Below are 19,648 nucleotides of genomic sequence, written 5' to 3' on the forward strand. Positions count from 1 at the left end.
CCGTCCCGTCACATCCCATTTGTTAGCGAGACGGGATGGGCCTACCGTCCGCCCCGTCCCGTTTCGTCCCGCAACCATCCCGGCTAAATGTCGTCCCGTCCCGTTAATTTTGTCCCATCCCGTCCCGTTAATTTTGTCCCGTTCCGTCCGACAGCCATAGTATTAAGTAAAATGAATAAGTGATATGGCACTAAAAGTTGAGATGGCTCCAAATACTAAAGAATAAAATTCATAAAAAGCTCATTCAGTAGCGACATTATATATTCGTAATATAAGACAAGATTTGGCATGCATGATTTTTGGACCTCTTTTAGCGACGCATTCTGTTGGGTACTATTTCCACGTAGGTCAACAAAATTACAGAAACTTCTTCCCTTTTTTTTCTTTTTTTCTTTTTTGGATTTCACTTTGTTTAGTTTTTTTTAATATCCATCAGAACCTTATTATGTCACACAAGTTGTATTCATCATATCATCTCAAATATTTGGCATCTGATAAGTGTTGAATAAACATATTGAATGTAACCCGACGTGAGATAATACTCAAGGTGCACGCAAGTAAATCCAGACACCACAAATTAGCAAAAATAAACAAATATAGCATAACCAATAAAACACAAAAAACTTTTGTGTGTGCATATCTTATTACCTGTAACTATGTCTAAAACAAATACAAGTACAAACAGCATCCTGCTCAACTCGAAATCATAAATACAACGACACAAAGTAAATGTTCATCAGTTGTCAAAGATTTCTGAAGCTAAGCAGGATTATGTACATCAAACTGCTCTGTTATACCTCCATGTTAATTCAAAAAAATGGGACTGCACTCTTATTATTTACAAAAATCTTGTATTAGAGGAGAAGAGATAAAAGAATGAACCTTTGGACCGAGGTTTATGTGTTAAAGAATCAATATGGCTGCTCTAGTCAATGCTTGAGGTTTGATTCCTACTTTGCTGGACATGTAAAATGCCATAAGCAAGTGAGAGTTGACAGCTATCAGAATGGATCCTGCAATAGAACACAAAGAACAAAGTTAAACCCTGATTAATTTCCATCCCGACACCAAAAGATATCAGGCCACGGAGAAGAGTTGTTGATCTTCTATTTACATATATATCAAGTTTTACATCAACGCAAAGAAGGATGAGGATATAAAGAGTCCTAGCCTAGCCCTCAAAGATACAAATAGAATGTGCAAATTGAAAAGCTCATTCAGATGTTCTCCATTTATTTTAAATTTTTGCCTTCACGTCTCTTTTTTCTTTTTCCTATTTCCATAAGCATCGCCCCAAGTTTTTGGATCAGTGAAGTAAGAACTGTGGCACCTTTAAGAAAAGTCAAGAGGTCCCCTAGATGTCTAAGTTACCTAGTCGTATTTTTATTTTATTCTTTTGATAAGCAAAAGTTACCTAGTAGTATTAATACTGGCTTTCCTTAATCTCCACGCTAGGTTCCATTCTAATAGGGGGGAAACATATACAGAAATAGATATACAGGCAAGACTATGTACAATGGAAGTTAATCATTCCCAAAAGCGAGACTTACATCTCCTTTCCCTTTACATTCCCAACTACCAAAAATATCAATTTCTTCTCATCAGCATTCATGACTATAAGGAAAGCAAAGCAAGAGGGCCTTTGAAGGACCAGGAGAGAAATGGAAATGAAAAACAACAAGATACAGTAGAGCAAAACACTTCATAGACAAAGAGACGAAAGGCTTCATTATTTTGTTCCATGTGCAAGTTTTTTTCCTGCTATTCAGATTAAAAATTCTTATGCTTCCCTCCTCTTCTCCTCGTTTTACCACTACGGCTCCTTTGCACTAAATTAGAAGTTCTTCATTTTGAGTTCTCAAGTCAATTCATGGATAATATAAGTAGGTTGATGATTAAGTCAATTCATGGATAATATAAGTAGGTTGATGATTATTCCTTCCTGTTACTACTGTAGTTGTTGTCAATACGATAGTATTGTTATTATAATGAGTGAACCATAATCTTTCTAGGCTAATTAATAGAGAAAAGGACATAATTTTGTTAACTAAAGCTAATTTTCTTGTGGAGATCCAAAAATTCTAGATAAATCAAGTTTCTATTTAAGTAAACGTGAAACCCCCATATAAAAGTGGTATAAAAAAGGTTGGTATCTGGAGAAAATAAGACTTCCTATGAGGAGTATCCGATCACCTACAATAAATGGGATCCGGTACTCCATTTTTTCACAAAATAAGAGCAGTGACCCTCTGCTATAAATAATGAACTTCCAATCTCTTCAAAAGTCAGATTCCTTTCTCTCCAAATGTCATGAGTGTTAAATAAGCAACTTCCCTAAGCTCTTTTCATTCTCTTCCTACTAGTTGCCCAACTAATGAACACGCCCTTCAGTTGCTGTCATTACCTAGTCAATACCAAACAGGCTACAAATTGTGGAGTCCAAGCTCTTTCCTTCTCTCTTTTTTTTTTTGAATGACAGTGGTGTCGGGGTCAATTTGTGGACACCTCGATTATTCTATCAGGTATCTGTTACCTCTCACCAGCATAAGTTCCGGGTAACTCAGCCTTTCCTTTCTCTTCCTGCTAACTGCTCGACTTAAAAACAAGGCTTTAACAGTTGCCAATATTACTTATTTCATATCAAACAGGTTCCGAATTGTATCGACGGCTGTAGAAACTGTCAGTGCAACAATAAGTGGATCACATCTTTCCCTTACCTCTTACACATATAACACCAACTGATGAGTGATCTTTCTCTTCCTCAGATTTTCGGTAGCAAAGATGGCCCCCCTAGCTGCCAACCAAACAAAGACTTAGGGGTCGTTTGGTTGGGAAATAAGTCATCCCAGGATAAATTATCCCGGGATTAGTTATCTCACCCTCCCATAGAGATGAAAATAACATTACAATCCCGGGATTAGTTATACCGCGATTTTATCCCAATCAAACGTGGGATAAACTCATCTCAAATTTGATCCCGGGATTAATTATCCCGGACCCCTCGCACCAAACGAGTCCTTAAAGTTTTATTTGCACCCTTGGTGCTATACTAAGGACTACAGAAAGTCTCTCAGTAACCTGTGAGAGAGAGAGACTTAACTGTGAAAATCCTTTGCTCTGTCCTTCTCACTTCCAGGACCTCTGACCTCAGTGAAAAAGCCGAATATTGATCTAGCAGTCCTTATCATCTAAGGTTGTCCACACAATCAGATGTCCAAAATGAACTCTCCAGACTTCAATCTAGCGAAGGTTCACCACAGTTTAGACTGCCTCACAGCCCCAGATTGATAAATGGGAATCTTGATTTCTCTGAAAAAGCAGCTCAGTTGAACCACTCTCCCGGATGATAATCATGTGGATTAGGGTTCACATACACAAGAAAAACTTGGTATCTTTGAAGATTCTCATACAGCAATAAAAAGTTAAATTCAGGTGTTGGCGACTACATTTTGAAGGAGCTTTATGGAGCTGTCTAGTATAAATGTAGTTATCCTAAATTCCTAATTCAGCCAGCCTATCTCATCGTGATTTGAAATACTTGCAACTAAACATTCGAGAGCATTCAACTTCTATGTAATCTGCAGTGAAATTGATTTGATACTGAACAAGAAAGCTTTATACTGCTCCATTTCACACACAAAAAAAAGGAGCCTTATACTGCTTGACACATTTGTTCTGTTATATCTTACCTTATAAAAAGAAAGTACTGCTTGACACATTTTCCTCCACTACCTCCAGGAGTCACTAGGGGCGTAATTGCTGAGATTTAACATTCAATCTAGAAACGAGAGAATAATCATGGAAACTGAAACTTCCTTCCTCATAAAATAGCCGCTTTCCTTCGAAATGATTAGTTCAATACTAAACAAGCTGATTCTTAGAATAAAAGGGAGTGAGACCTTTAGAGATTCACCGCTACTCTTAAACTTTGAGCGAAAGTATGAGACACACCAAATATAAAGGGTTTTATAGATCAAGGGAGACGAAGTTTCTTCTTCAGTTTTTTCCATTATATTGACCATGAAAAAGGCTGATTATCTTATTCTTATATCATGCTTCACTTAAACTTCATTAAGAAGCACGAATATGGTGGGGGTGGCAGAGCAACTTTATATACCTTTTTCCTTTTCACTGTTTATGTGAGATTGTGATCAACCATCAATGGGCGAAAAGTGAACCCCGATGCAAAGATTGCAAAAGACAACTGCCTATTCTGATTATTTGTATCAAGAGGTTAATATGAAAATACTACTATGTTCGGATACATGAATAGCAGACTGCTGCTGCTGTTTGTTGTCAGGGTAACTTTGATAATCTTTAAGGCTATTAATCCTAAATGAACTATCTTCTCTGATGGCAGAACGCTTGATGACTAAGTCTCAGAGATTCTGAAAGCATAAGGAACTAAGGAAGGAGCTTTTGTTTTGTGGATAAGGAATGAACTTAATTACTATTCTACTACAATGTACCATCAATTCATACACGCTCCTTCCATTTCACTAACTGAAGATTCTTCACTATTTGTAATATTCGAATCTTTCACTGCTTGGTGTTGAATGTTCATCTCATTTTGATAAACTGCATTAAATCTTTCTTCCTATTTTAGAAAGAGAATTATTCTTAATGAACATGCACCGACTATTCATACAAATGTCTGCATAGATTATTTGGCAAGCAAATGATGTCAGAAGTCCCAAAATTGAAGCAACCACATACCCAATATAATCCGACAAGTAGGATCTGGGAAGGGTAATGTGTATTTAAGTTGCTCTGACACGGGTACGGGTGTCCGACACAGGTGCGGATCTAGAGGTCGGATCCTTTAAGATGGAAATTTTAAGATTCGGGGATACGGATCCTAGAACCGACACGGGTGCGGGGATCCGACTAAAAATAATTCAAAAATAAAAATAAATATATCTCTAAATTATGTGGAGTACTTACCTATAACTTGTTAATGTGAATTTCTTCTTTATTCGTGTTTTTGCTACTGTTTTCTTATTTTAGATAGTCAAAAGAATCAAAAGCTTAAAGATTTCAAAGCAATCTCCACGTATAGTTTTTTGGGATCAAGAAAAACTTGTCCTTTTACGGTCAATTGAAATGTATAATTAAGAGTAAATCAAATATTAAAAGTTAGGACAGTGATGGGCCCGAGACAAAAAGGCCAATTTACAGTCAATTGAAATGTATAAATAAGAGTAAATCAAATATAAAAAGTTAGGACAGTGGTGCGCCCGAGACAAAAAGGTTTGTACACTTATATATGCTACAGTAAACGTGGATGACAGCAAGAAAGTAAAAAATGGTCAAAAAGCATATCACTTTTTAATGGTCAAAAAGCATATCCTAATTTGTCTCTAAGTCTTCTTCTTCATCCGCTCTTCTCTGCACTCACCTCTTCTTCTTTCCTTCTGTGAGTCTTCTTCCCCAACAAAACCTTTTCCATGTCTCTATTTTTTTTTCCAGTACAAAACCTTTTCCTTCTCTGTTTGGTCAACGCACTCGATCTTGTTTGACCGGATCCGACACAGATCCCACACCCTTACCCGTGTCAGTGTCGTGTCGACACGGCTACGGCACCCAAATTGCCGTGTCCGAGCAACTTAGGTGTGTATGCAGCCTTACCCCTAACTTGTGCAGGCAGAGAGGTTGTTTCCAATAGACCCTCAGCTCAAGCAAGCATGTATAATCAATCACAACAGAATAGAGAGATTGTTTTTGAAAATTTACAAAAAAAAAACCCGGAACTCAACATAGCTATTATAACTGATTATTATGCTGGAACTGACGTATAAATGTTGCATAATCACAAATGGCAAGAAAGTGTATATTAATCTAGATACTTAAAAATGTCAACAATTAGATTGATGACTTCAAAAGAAAGAACCAATATATGGTACTGCTTCACCTATAAAAAAAAAAAAGGGCAGCCCGATGCACTAAGCTCCCGCTATGCACGGGGTCCAGGGAAGGGCCGGACCGCAAGGGTCTATTGTACGCAGCCTTACCCTGCATTTCTGCAAGAGGTTGTTTCCACGACTCGAACCCGTGACCTCCTGGTCATATTGTACTGCTTCAACTATTCCCCAAAAGCCACTTTGTTTATTTTAATTTTACTATAATAAGCAAACTTAGGCAAGAGAAAACAAAGTTTTAAAAGGCAATCTCACGCACCTTCTGCATTTGACCTGCAAAGGTCAGCTCCTTCAACATGAAGCTCAGCCAGAACTCAGCTTACTCGCATTTGCAGAGCAGCTTCTGAAACAGAAGGTTTTTTCCTGCTTAGCTTCCTCTTCAAACAAGCTACAGAGAAAGTAGTTGAAGCAACCATACATGAGAGGCTATATTGTTAGATGAAAAATAAACTTACTTATTTCTGATTCGTGGAGCTGCAGATCAATTGCACCTCAAAAAATTCATTTGACTTGCATCATTTAACCATCTAGTTTAGACAATTCTCTTGCCAAGATAACATATGTCTGGAAACTAATAGTGCAGCTCTTGGACTCCATGACATGAAGAAGCTTCATGCACAATTCAGATTCTCTCTCCTTCAGTAAACCATCAATCAGAATGGTCCAAACAATCTCATCACTGTTCCACTGTTTCCCAAGCATGTTTTCAAATAACACTTCAACTTCTTTTAGTCGGCTTTTTTTACAGAGAGCACAAATGAGTGATTGATAAATTGACAAAGGAGGCCGAAAACCTTGTAGAATCAATGAATCAAATATTTCCATAGCGGCGTCCATTTTCAGATTCTTGCAGTAAGAAACTATAAGAGAGCAATTTACTGCACTAGTGGGACTGAAGCCTTTCTCTCTCATATGTTTTATCAACTGGTCTGCCTCAGCAGTTTTACCTTCTCTAGAAAGGCCAAGAACTAAAGTACAGTATGTGCCTGCATTTGGCTCACAACCAATTTCAGACATTCTATCTAAGAGAGTACATAACAGTTCAAAACTAACACCCTTCTTGCTAGCTGTGCTACTATACACTGTTTCATGCTGGATGGCGACCTCCCCTGAAATCAACTGACACTCCTGTTGCAATCCTTTCAACAAGACACCATAGGTTCTATAATTTGGTTCACAGCCCTTATCAACCATCTGGCGAAGAAGTAAAAATGCATGATCTAGTCTACCCAATGCTACAAAACCATCAATTAGTGAAGTATATGTCACATAATCAGGAGCTAATCCTTTTTTCTCCATTTCTCTGAGTAAGCTCTCTGCCTTATCAGCCTGGCCTTCAAGACATAAACCATGGATAAGCGAACTGTAAGTGTACAGGTTAGACGTGCAATTTCTTCTTTGCATATCATGGAAAATCTTAAATGCAAGATGAGTCCCCCCATTCCTACAAAGCCCGTCAATCAAAGTTGAGTAGGTGATGACATTTGGGAGCAGTCCACTTTCTGCAATCTTATTACAAAGTCTCTCTGCTTCCAAAAGCCTATTTTGTTTGGACAAACCATTTATAATAGCATTGTATGTTTCAATGCCTGGACTGCAACCACTCTCTTCCATCCTTTTAAGTAATGCGAGTGCATCGTCCACTTTCCCTTCCTTGGAAAGACCATCAATTAAAGCTGTATAGTTGACCTGGTTTGGACTTAAACCATGCTTTATCATTTCCTGGAAGAGAGCAGAAGCCGAGTCAAGCTTGCCCCTCTTGCAGAAACCAGAAACAAGTTCTGCATAAGTCCATTCATCAGGTTTACATCCATTATTCTTCATCAAATCCAGCAGTCTCACAGCATTGTTGAGAAAGCCCCGTTGAAGGTAGCCACTAATGAGGGTATTATAAGTAATCACTGTAGGAGCCGGACCCACCTTTAGCATTTCAGTGAGTAGAACCATTGCCCTTTCAATATTCCCAATCAAGCATAATCCATGGATAAGTGCATTGCAAGTTATAGTGTTGGGTACGTATCCATGTGCTTCCATCCAACGGAAAATTCTAAAAGCATTACCAACTTTTCTTGCTCCACATAATTCATTTATCAATACATTGAATGTAATCATAGTTGGGAGCAAACCTTTTCTAATCATGTTGTGGTACAATCCAATCGCCACTTCAAGGTGGCCAGATTGAGACAGCCCGCTAATTAGAGCTGTATATGTCTGGACATTCGGTTCACATCCCCTCTTTCTCATGCTCACTACAAGATCAACAGCCTCCTTCTCCCGTCCAACTGCACACAAGGAACTAACTGGAACTGTGTATGTATACACAGTGGGTTCAATGCCTTTCTCAATCATCTCCTCAAGCATACCCAAAGCCTCATCAACTCTCTCCACCGTGCAGAGTCCATTTATAAGAGTAGTATAACTTGCTGCATTCGGATCTATTCCGTCCTGAACCATCCTATCAAACACCATAAACGCTGCATCCAAATCCTTGTTCCTACAATGCCCAAGAATCAAAGATGTATATGTAAATACATCAGGACTCAGTTCGCGCTGATAAATATGACCCATTATCAACATGGCCTCCTGGACTCTCCCTTTCTTGCACAATATGTTTATCATAGTATTAAAAGTCAATAAACTCGGCTCGATTCCATTACTCATGATTTCTTGATAAGCACTCTTAGCTGCCTCAACCAAGTCAAACTTACCCAACTGAATCAACAAAGTATTAAAGCTATACAAACTGAACCCAAGACCTTTTCTGCTAAGTTCACTTAAATAGTCAATAACCCATTTCATTTCCTCCTCATTCCTACAAGCTTTGATCATTAAAATCCTCACATGATCAGCAGGAGCAAATTTCTTATCAAAAACAAGCCTATTTAACATCGAAACATAACAGCTCATATCGTGTTTGTAAAAATGCCTCTTAGAAACCCAATAAAAAAACTGCAAAGCTACTTCAGTATTTTCATGGATCTCAACGAGTTTTGCCACGTGGCGGGGTCTTAATTTGGAGCTCAAGGATTCAAGCTCTCTGCTTGTCTTCCATTGCATTCGCGGATTAGACAAAATTTCAGAAACCTTTGAAACAACGAAAGAAAAATTCCTTTTTTCCGGTATTGTATGTAGGGAAACAAATTGTTCATCAATTTCGGGTATTGAAGAAAATTGAAGACGGCCCAGATGAGAGAAACGCCTGGGTTTAAGGGACTTTAACATTTCGAGCGGTGAAACTGAGGATAATAACAGTGAGAAGAGTTCATGGAAATGTTGTAAGATGGGTTAGAAAATGGAGGAGTGTTGTTGTTGGGTTGAGTCATAGGTGAACGTGGTCATGAGAAGACCACAACAGAGATGGTGAAAGAGAAGAGAGAATAAACGGGGGGCTGCGTAGGCTAATGGCATCAAATTTGAATAGCCAAACTGGCCCCAAATGCTAGCTCCTTAAATGGAGTCCCTAAAAAGATTTTTAGGGTTATTCTTGGGTTTCAAAAATCGTCTGAGCAAGATGGACCTAGTGTTACTATTTCTTTTCTTCTTCTTTTTTCATCCAATATTGTCTTTGAAACTTCAATTCGATATCTCTTATTAAAAATTAGTATAAAATTCACACGGTACGGACATTATTAAAGAATATTAATCATGTCAAGTTATAATTTAATTTATCGAGCAAATAAGAGACACTATTGCTTTAATAGTTGTGATTGAGCAAATTAGAGATATTGTTGCTCTAATTCCACTAATATCGTGTTTATCAATGCAACATAGGCAATAACATAATCTTTTTAACACTAAAGGAAGCAAATCAAATAATCACCGAATAATTTCTGTTCTTTGTTTTTCTTTACTAAATTATCTACTAATAAAGCAACAATCTTCACGAATTAGAGGTACTAGTATTCATATTTCATCTTATTTGTGTGTCCATATTTGCTTTTGAGCTTAAATTTGAGTATTATAAAAAGGCAAGGAAAGAGGCAAAATTAGTAGTCATAGCGACTAAGACAGCAGCATTTGAACGATTATATGAGGATCTTGGGGGCAAAGGAGGTGATAGGAAGTTGTACGGGTTAGCCAAGATTAGCGAGAGGAAGGCTCAGTACTTGGACCAAGTGAGGTGCATCAAATACGAAGATGGTAAGGTACTGGTGGAAGAGGCGTGTATGAGGCATAGATGGCAGAACTACTTCCATAAACTCTTGAATTGGAATGAGACAGGAACATCGTGCTAGGTGAGTTAGAGAATTCAAAGAGTCGGAGAGATTTTGGATTTTGTAGGCGTATTAAGAGCGGGGAGTTTGAGGGGCAATGCAAAAGATAAACAGGGGTAAGGCGATTGTGCCTGACGAGATCACGGTGGAATTTTGGAAGGAAGCGAGTCGGTTAGGCTTGGAGTGTCTTACTGGTTTGCTTTCGGAATTGGCGGTAGAGTTTCATGATCTCATTGTACAAAAACAAAAGTGATATCTATAACAACAACAACTACAGGGGGTATCAAGTTGTTGAGTCACTACAGGGCCCGAAGATTGGCGGTAGAGTTTTATGATCTCATTGTACAAAAACAAAAGTGATATCCAGAACAACAACAACTACAGGGGTATCAAGTTGTTGAGTCACACTATGAAAGTTTGGGAGAGGATAGTGGTGAGGAGGGTGAGGAGAAGTATATCCATTTTTGAGAATCAGTGCGGATTTATGTCGGGATGGTCAACTACAGAAGCCATTCACCTTGTGAGGAGATTAGTGGAGCAGTATAGGGAGAGAAAAAAGGACTTGCATATGGTATCCATTGGCCTAAAAAAAGTATATGACATAGTCCCGAGGGAGGTCTTATGGAGATGTTTGGAGGTTAGCGGTGTCCTGGTAGCATACATTAAGGTGATGAAGGACATGTACGAGGGAGTTAAAACTCGAGTGAGGACTGTGAAAGGAAACTTGAAATATTTTTCATTAGAGATGGGGTTGCATCAAGGATTGGCTCTTAGCCCGTCTTTGTTTGCCTTAGCATTGGATGTGCTGATGCGACACATACAATGAGAGGTGCCATGGTGTATGTTATTTGCTGATGACATAGTCACGTCACAGTTAACACTAGACTAGAAGTTTGGAGACAGACGCTAGAATCTAAAGGTGTCAAGTTGAGTAAGTCGAAAATAGAGTACTTGGAGTGCAAGTTCAGTTATGGGATACATGAAGAATAAGTGGAAGGGAAGATTGATACTCAATTCATCCCCAAAAGAGATAGTTTCAAGTATCTTGGGTCTGTAATCCAAGACAATGGGGAAATTGATAAGGATGTTACTCATCATATTGGAGTGGGGTGGATGAAATAGAGGCTCGTTTTGGGGGGTTTTGTATGATAAGAATGGGCCATCTAGACTTAAGAAAAAGTTTTACAAGAATGGTGGTTAGACCAACTATGTTGTATGAGACTGAGTGTCGGCCCGTCAAGAAGTTCCATGCCCAGAAGATGAAAGTAGCTGAAATGAAGATGTTAAGTTAGATGTGTGGACATACTAGGAAATACAAAATTATGAATGAAATTATTAGGGACAATGTGGGAGTGGCCTCTGTGGAGGACAAGTTGCGAGAATCGAAGCTGAGAGCCTGAGATGGTTTGCATATGTGAGAAGGAGAGACATAGATACCCCAGTCAAGAGGTGTGAAAGGTTGGCCATGGTGGTCTGAGGAAGGGTGGGGATAAGGCAAAGAAGTATTAGGGGATAGATAATTAGGTAGAACATGTCATTGCTTCAGCTTACCGAGGACATGACCCATGATAGGAGTGTGTGGAGGTCAAAGATTAAAGTTGAATATTGACCGGTAGTCGTGAGTTAGGAGTAGGCTTACTAGTAGTACTAGTACTATTCTTGTATTTTCTTATTCCAGGTTTTTTATTATTACATGTTGTGTCATTCGCTTCTGTTACCCTACTACATTGTTGTTGCTATTGTTTGTTGCTTTATTTTCACTGTTCCTTGAGCCGGGAGTCTATTGGAAATAGCATCTCTACCTTTACAAGATAAGGGTAAGGTCTGTGTACACATTACCCTCCCTAAACCATCACTTATGGATTAAGCTTGAATTTGAGATCTCTTATTAAAGATGGATGAATATTTATATGCTATCACAATTTAAGGCATATATCATGTTAGTTGAAAAAAGATATTATTAAATTAAATGATATATAATTTGAATAACTAGATGAATTTGAATCATCAAATATTGTACAAGCTAGATAATATTGTTACTAGAATAATATCAACCTTTTTTATAATATTCTACTTGAAAATAGTATTATATAAAGTGGGACAACAAAATTTCAACATATAAATTGAAATTAGCGGGTAAGGTTTAAGATTTAACTCAATCGACATTTGTTTGGGCTGTGAAATTTTTGGGATCCACTCTAACCCTGTAAGAAAAGGCTTTAATTCAAAGTTGAAGTCGCTTTAAGTGATCACATAAACGAGGCAAAGGAAAAGGAGAAGAAATATAGGCTAGAAAGAAAATGATTAAAAGAAACAAGTGAAGTTGAAAAAAAATTAGAGGGATGTAAAGTTACAACATGAGTCGATACAAGTTGAACGTAATAAAAAGATGTCCATCCCATTTTATTTGGATTTGGAAAGAAAGAAGAAAATAAGCTCTTTATTCTTTTTTAGAATCTTTTCTTAAAGTTATGTTAATTCAAAAATAGTAAGAAAAATTAGAAAGATGTAAAGTTACAAGATGAGTCGATACAAGTTGAACGTAAGAATTTGAAAATTTGAGATAGAATCGATAGCAATTAGGAAACTCTAGTGATTAACCAAGGAACCCTGATTAACAAAGCACCACATGAGATTTAATAGGATAACTGCTATTTAGTCACAACTCAATAGGGCAAATTAACATCCTACGTCTTTAATAACATAGATTCCAAACCTTTTGCTCTAGATCATTAATTATTTAATAAACTTGCATTCACTTTAAAGCTTGAAATCGGTTCATGGTTATAACATCACTTATTTGGAAGAGCGTAATTTATCGAAGTTAACCAAACTTTCGCTATCTACATCGTTAGTTCAATATGTAATCAATTTCGAATTCTTTAACTGGATTATATTAATAGCAAGCCATTAACCTTTTAAAGTTGTTTGAACTTTGAAAGCAAAGTAGAAAATGAATGATGTGAGTTGAGGCAAATTTCATAGATTATCACGTTAAAATAGCACGGGCTAGTCAGTTTTCGGATTGGTCATTCAAAAATAGCTGGTGTTTGCCAAGTCATTGAAAAATAGCCATTATTTTGCTGCAACAGAGACCGGTCCAGCATAATATACTGGAGTTCGGTGCACTTGTCTATGAACTTCCAGCATATTATGCTGGACTGGTATACTTTATTAGCTCCAGTATAATATGCTGAAGTTCCAGTATACTTTGCTGGAACTCCAGTATATTATACTGGAGTTCCAGCAAAGTATACTGGAACTCTAAACTCCAGTATAATACTGGAGTTCCAGTATATTATACTGGAGTATTTTTCGGATTGTGAACAGTGTTTTCGTTCAAATTTATCTTTACATGAAAAGTGGTTAAATTTCGATAACTTTTGAAACCGTGGCTATTTTTGAATGGCCACTTATAAATTTGGCTATTTTTAAATTTCTCCCGATTATCACGAGTACTACTACTAGTGGTCCATTAGACCATTTAATTAAATGTACCTAATCTGATCATACTATTAGGCCAACGGGGTAATTGTCACATGTAAAAGTACCTTTGAAACATTATCATTCAACTTATTTTTGAGAAATAGTTAACGAGCGATCAAGGGCGGCCCATTGGTTAATAAAGTGAATGCAAACTTCGAAAACTTGGATTTACATTTGAAAAATGACACTGTATAACCGCTGTAAAAATAATAGCCGAAAAAATATATAAAATTTATATATTTTTTTGTATATATATACATTCTGTATGTTATATACAAAAATTGTACAAGTTTTATACATTTTTTCGGCTACCAGATGTAAATAGTTTATGGCACGGGCTAAAAATGATAATACCCCATTTAAATTCTACTCTAGTCCATAATAAGTGACTTTTTAGCCTTTGATACACCCATTAAGAAAATACTAACTCCTAAAGAAAAAATATATATTCACTAAATTACCGTTAATTAATTGTTATCTAGACACATTGGGATATGTAAATAAGGGTAAACTTTGAAAAAATAAAATTAATTACTTCTTGATTATGTAAAATGATACTTATTTTGGACCAAAATAAAAAGGCCAAAAATTCACTTATTATCCGGAGGGAGTACTTTCTTCGGTCCATTTTAATTAATTTTTTTGACCTATTTTTTGTGGTCCATAATATTTTTAATTTTTTTCAGATATCAAGAAGGAATTAATTTCTTTTTTTTCAAAGTTACCCTTGGAGTAAAGAGCCTAAGATTATTTGTTATATTTTCAATGAGCAAATTAAAGTTAATATGGTCAATTTTAGTGTTAATTAATGTTAAAAAGTGGTTTCCTTAATATGCGCAAAAACAAGCAAAAAACCAATTAAAGTGGACCGAAGGAACTACGTAAAAAAACTTCTTCTTCTTTTGGAAAATTCCTAGGGAAACCCGCAGCCGCTCACTGTGCAATAGCTCGCAAACCACACAAGAGATGTAAATCGCATTAGGCAAGCCCGGTGCGATGAACTTTGACTGAGGAAGTTGCTGGTGAGGGTAATTGATCCCGGGGTGGTAAACCACTGTAAGCACCTAATTTTTGACCATGCTCGAAATTTTTTTTATGTAAATATATTTTAAGTTTAATTTACATATTTTAGCTCTTATTTCACCTTTCATAGGTATTACTTAAGAAATTTATATCCCGCTTCCCCCACCAACTCCCTCACGTCATACACTCATAATCCCTTTTTCCCATCTTCCTCACAGCACACACTCACTTTATCCCTTTTCCCTAACTTCCTCACGTGCACACGCTCACTTTTCACTACTCACCCTTGCCCACTCACAAATTATTCCTCACAATTATTCCCTCACAACCCATACTCCCACTTTTTCTCTTTAATAACTCACACTCTCATTCTTCCTCCTTAACAACTCACACTCCCTTATCTCTCTCTAATATAAAAACACACACACTCTATCACTGGAAAAAACCCCCGATCCTTTACACTCTGAGAAAACATAACTTGAGATAGAAAAAGACAACAACTTAAGCATTAGATAAGCAGCTGAAACTTGAGAGTTAAAAGCAAGATTTTTGAGAGAAATATTCCGGAAACACTAAAGACTTTGGAGTTTATTTTCTAAGTTTAGTTCCTTCAAAATCTGCTGTTTTCTTTGGTTTATTTTTGAGTTTCTTGGGCTAGTTTTTGCTGTTGTTACTGCTGGTTTACTAGGTTTCAGTTGATTCAAACTCGCTTTGGCCATTGTAAAGCATATTTTGCCACCTAATATTTTTGCTGCTATTGATACATGTACTTGCTGGACTTCATATGTATTGGAAAGATTTTCCTTACAGGTTTCACTATTATCTTCTTGTTGATTTCTTTGCTATTTATATCATGAATAAAAGAAAATTTAGTCTTGAATGCTTAATGTACTTTCTTATGTTGCCAAAATTTTAGTTCTTTAATATTTAAATAAGTATATATGCTCATGTCTATCAAATTGTTGTAGTTTTGAATTTTAAGCAAGTTACATGTTTAAACAATATGTGGATTAACTATCTTTCCTTCGTTAAACTCCAGTAACATAATGTTGTTATACTTTATATCAATCTTTTGTAAAGTTTTCTTAATAAGAAAGAAACTTATGTGTTTGTTTATTTCCTTGGCATGTAATGAGAGTTCTGGCATTATATGAAAAGGATTAAAATGTTATCATCTTTAATTTAGCTTGAATATTTAGGCTAAAAATTACATGCATCTTGATAAAACTGGTAATTGGGCTTCTTTTTATTATTTTTTCTCTCTCATGCGAATGGGACAAATTTATTGGAGTAACGTATTTCCCTCATTATCCCATTAATGACTTACAATTTCAATTTCATATTATTGAGTTGAATGTTTAGTTAAAATTCATATTCTAAATGATAGTGAAAATTCATAACTGTTGGGCCATGGGATATAAAACGAGTGGGCCATTGGGTTTAACGGAACTAAAAATAAAATTTACCCATTCCTTGGGCCTGAAACACGTGAAGTGGCCAATTTCACTAATGTGGTATGGGTTGCAAAAATTGAGCAAAAGTAAGCTCTGACTTTGATCATAATTAATTCAAATCTTTTCTAAATAATTAATATTTCCCAAAATTATTATGCAACTCTTAGGCGCGCTTTAACCTTTTCATTCACGGACTTGCTTACGTAGCGTGATGTTTAACATTCAATAAATTAATTCAATAATATTTTAGTTAATTTTTAATTTAATTAATTCCTTACTAAAATCGTGGATTCGCTTGCGTAGCGCGACAGTTGATATTTAATTAATTGCTTTGAATGTAGTATTTTTTCAAAAGTAATAATGTACTAATAACCCTTGTCATAAATGCGGATTCGCTTGCGTAGCGCTGTTATGATTAAATTTAATAAATTTCGTCTCGATCACGCATTCACTTGCGTAGTGTGGTTATGACATATTATCATTCAAACTATTCTTTAATTTTTCTAATAATCAAGAAATAAAAGCGGATAGGTAAAACATCAAAATCATATAAGTCACAGTTTTATCCAAAATTAAGTCAAGCCAAGTTTAAGTCAATAAAGTGACCGTGCTAGAACCACGGAACTCGGGGAATGCCTTACACTTTTTTCCCGATCAACAGAATTCCTTACTCGGACTTTGTCTTCGCAGACCAAATAACAAAAGAGTCAAATCTTCCTTTGATTAGGGATTCAAATAAAAGGTGACTTGAAACACCCAAAAATCAATTCCAAGTGGCGACTCAGTAAATAAAATAATCCCTACTCATATTTGTCATTTTAATTAAAAAAACTCTTTAACCCATAATCCATAAAATACATGTAAGGACCCGTAAAAATTTAAACCAAAAACTCGGGGTTTCGTGGTACCAAGATAGATCCCTGTGTTATATTAGTAGAAATCTTCGTTCGGATTTTTTGGATTGAACAGTACCCTATGGACTGAGAGGTAAATATTTCGCAGAAGAACGCATTCCTGCGGCCCATTATGCGGCCACATAATCACTCTGCGGACCGCATAATGGCCGCAGAGTGAAGCAGTAAGTTTGGCCAACTTGAGGTCAGTTTTGCGGTTGATTATGCGACCGCATATCGATCGCATAATTCCTCTTGAGTTTTTGCGGAGGGAGTTCTGCGGTGCATTATGCGACCGCAGAATGAGTATGCGGACCGCATACTGGTCGCATACCTGGGCCGTAAGTTCAGGCCCCTGAGGGCCATTTCTGCGATCACTTTGCGGACTGCATAACCATTATGCGGTCGCATATGCGACCGCAAACCTGTGTCGGGGCACCCATTTTCTTAATTTAAAATCCGACCCCCATTCCGTTAAAATACCCCTTAGGTCTATTTTGAGCTCATTTTCAGATGTTTCTAGAGTGAGAGAGAGAGGGTTCAAGAGGGAGAGTCTAAGTTTTTATCAAATTGATCTTCAATCATCACTCAAAGCCTTGAAAATATTCAAGTAGAGCACCAAAATTCTTTACCCTAAAAGATTGAAGCTGCTAAGGGTTCCGAAAAATTGTAGAGTCTAAAGAAGCGCAATTGAGGTATGTTGGCTAAACTTTCTCTCTTGGAATTGAATTCCATAATGTTTCTGTAAGTTTCAAAGTGTGAATTACGTATTAAAAGGTTATGGCTTTGAGTCGTGTTTCAATGAAAGATAGAATTGTCTAAAAGCTTTTGTACTAAATTCATACCCATTAGTGGTTGCTTTAACTAATACTTTGATTTATAAATATATCCAGTGTGATTCGTGTTCTATATACTCATGTGTTAAAATTGTACATTGTCATTTTTGGGGGAGAGTATTGCAAGAGTAAATGGTGTATTGACTGTTTATGATTTTTCATGTGTGTTTCTATTATTGGCTGGTATGCTTCATTTTTTTTGGGAAGAAACCATTTGTGTTTGAAGTTTCCATTTCAAATGGATTTGAATTATATGATTTTTAAAATATCCTATATGTTGATACTTGATGGTTATCTTTGAAATTGAAAGAGGTGAAAGTGTGGAATATGAAATACGGCCATCGTGCCAGGAATAAAGAAACTTGTGAATGGCCTAATGAGCCAAGAAAATACTGTCGTTGTGAATGACTGAAAATACTAATGAGAATTCATACAATGTAAAAGATGTTGAGGTGAGTACAATTGTATTTATGATATTTCTGTTTACAAATCAAATCAAAACTATTTTTGAGAGCATCATTAGCAATACCGAGGAAGGGTGGGTCATAAGGCTCACACCTGAAACTACACGTGCCGGTGTAGGGGTGGATTGTGATATTATTCCCCTTAATTGGGATGAAACTGGAACCTTTATGGATTGAAAAAGTCAACCCGCACGGCATATGTGGGAAGACGGCCTAGCTGATCGGGTGGAGATCAGACGCCATATTGCGCATATGGTGGTACTACTCTTGGTAACAATTTTTTTTTGCATCACATGTCAGACCACATTGTTCGTGGGGAGATGGCCTAGCCGATCGGGCATGATCGGACTCCGTGCTAACAAAGACGGTGGTATATCGGTGTTAATGATCTCCCAACCAAAATTATATATGAAGTTTGTATTTTGAAAATTATTATGTTTTAACTGGACGTTTGGATATTGTTGATTGTGACTTGCTGTTTCTATGTGTTGCCTTTTCTTATATGGGCATTCTATTTTGAAAGAGGATTTTTAGCTATACATACTAGTGCTATTTGACAGTACTAATGTCCCTTTTTTCGGGGGCGCTGCATCTTTAATGGATGCAGGTGGTTCTTCAGCAGGCGGCATTGATCAGTGATAGCAGTACACTCTTTTCAGCTGATTTGGTGAGCCCCACTTCATTCCGGGGTCATGTATATTTTGCTTCTCATGTATAGTGTTTTAAGGTATAGCCGGGGCCTTATTTCCGGCATTTTCATATTACTCTTCTATTGTATTTAGAGGCTCCGTAGACAGGTTGTGGGTTATGGTTGATGTTGGGAATTGAACTAGAAATGTTGGTACTTGAAAATTTTGTTTTTCATTAATTCTATAAACTCGTAATGTTTTGGAAACTATGAATGAAGCTACTAATAGGAATGAAAAAGAAGTTGTTAATAAAATCTTTTCAGTGATTGATTAAGGGAGTACATCTCCTCTTTATTCATGGATGAGTTTGGGTAGAAGTAAGTTTAATAGGCTTGCTCGGCCGGGTTCTCTCAGTTGAGCACCGGTCGCGCTCCTTGAGTTTGGGGCGTGACAACACATATCTTTTAAGGGGGTAGAAAATGGGTGTGACAACTCTGGCGACTCTGCTGGGGATCTCTCAAGAATTCGAGCTTGTACATTCGCTTTATTTTGCTTTATTAATTTTTTGTATATGTTGTGATTTATTTGGGCCTAATGTGTTATTTGTCCGCTTTTTACTGCTTTGATATTGTTGAATTGTACATATAAACTGTCTTCTCTCGCACTCCTCTCAATCTTCTTGAATTTAAATTGGGCATTTGCTTGGCATAGCCCACTTTCTTTGAGATAGC

At 36.8% G+C, this 19,648-nt stretch overlaps 1 protein-coding gene across 3 annotated transcripts; it reads right to left on the reverse strand.

The window, feature by feature from the left end:
• Positions 1 to 580: 580 nt before the first annotated feature.
• LOC107781292 (uncharacterized) lies at positions 581 to 9,462 on the reverse strand. Of its 3 annotated transcripts, none has more exons than XM_016601994.2 (3): positions 6,374 to 9,462; positions 6,178 to 6,258; positions 581 to 1,013 (listed from the first exon to the last, which is right to left on the reverse strand). In XM_016601994.2, exon 1 carries the CDS (start codon positions 9,138 to 9,140, stop codon positions 6,438 to 6,440), a length of 2,703 nt encoding a protein of 900 aa, XP_016457480.1. In that variant the 5' UTR covers positions 9,141 to 9,462; the 3' UTR covers positions 581 to 1,013; positions 6,178 to 6,258; positions 6,374 to 6,437. The 3 variants fall into 3 exon arrangements, with proteins under 3 accessions (XP_016457480.1, XP_016457468.1, XP_016457474.1); XM_016601982.2 differs by having other exon boundaries at positions 6,178 to 6,261; XM_016601988.2 differs by having other exon boundaries at positions 6,178 to 6,306.
• Between the last annotated feature and the right edge of the window lie 10,186 nt (positions 9,463 to 19,648).

This window comes from Nicotiana tabacum, chromosome 2 (genome assembly GCF_000715075.1).
Source record: "Nicotiana tabacum cultivar K326 chromosome 2, ASM71507v2, whole genome shotgun sequence".
NCBI lineage: Eukaryota > Viridiplantae > Streptophyta > Magnoliopsida > Solanales > Solanaceae > Nicotiana > Nicotiana tabacum.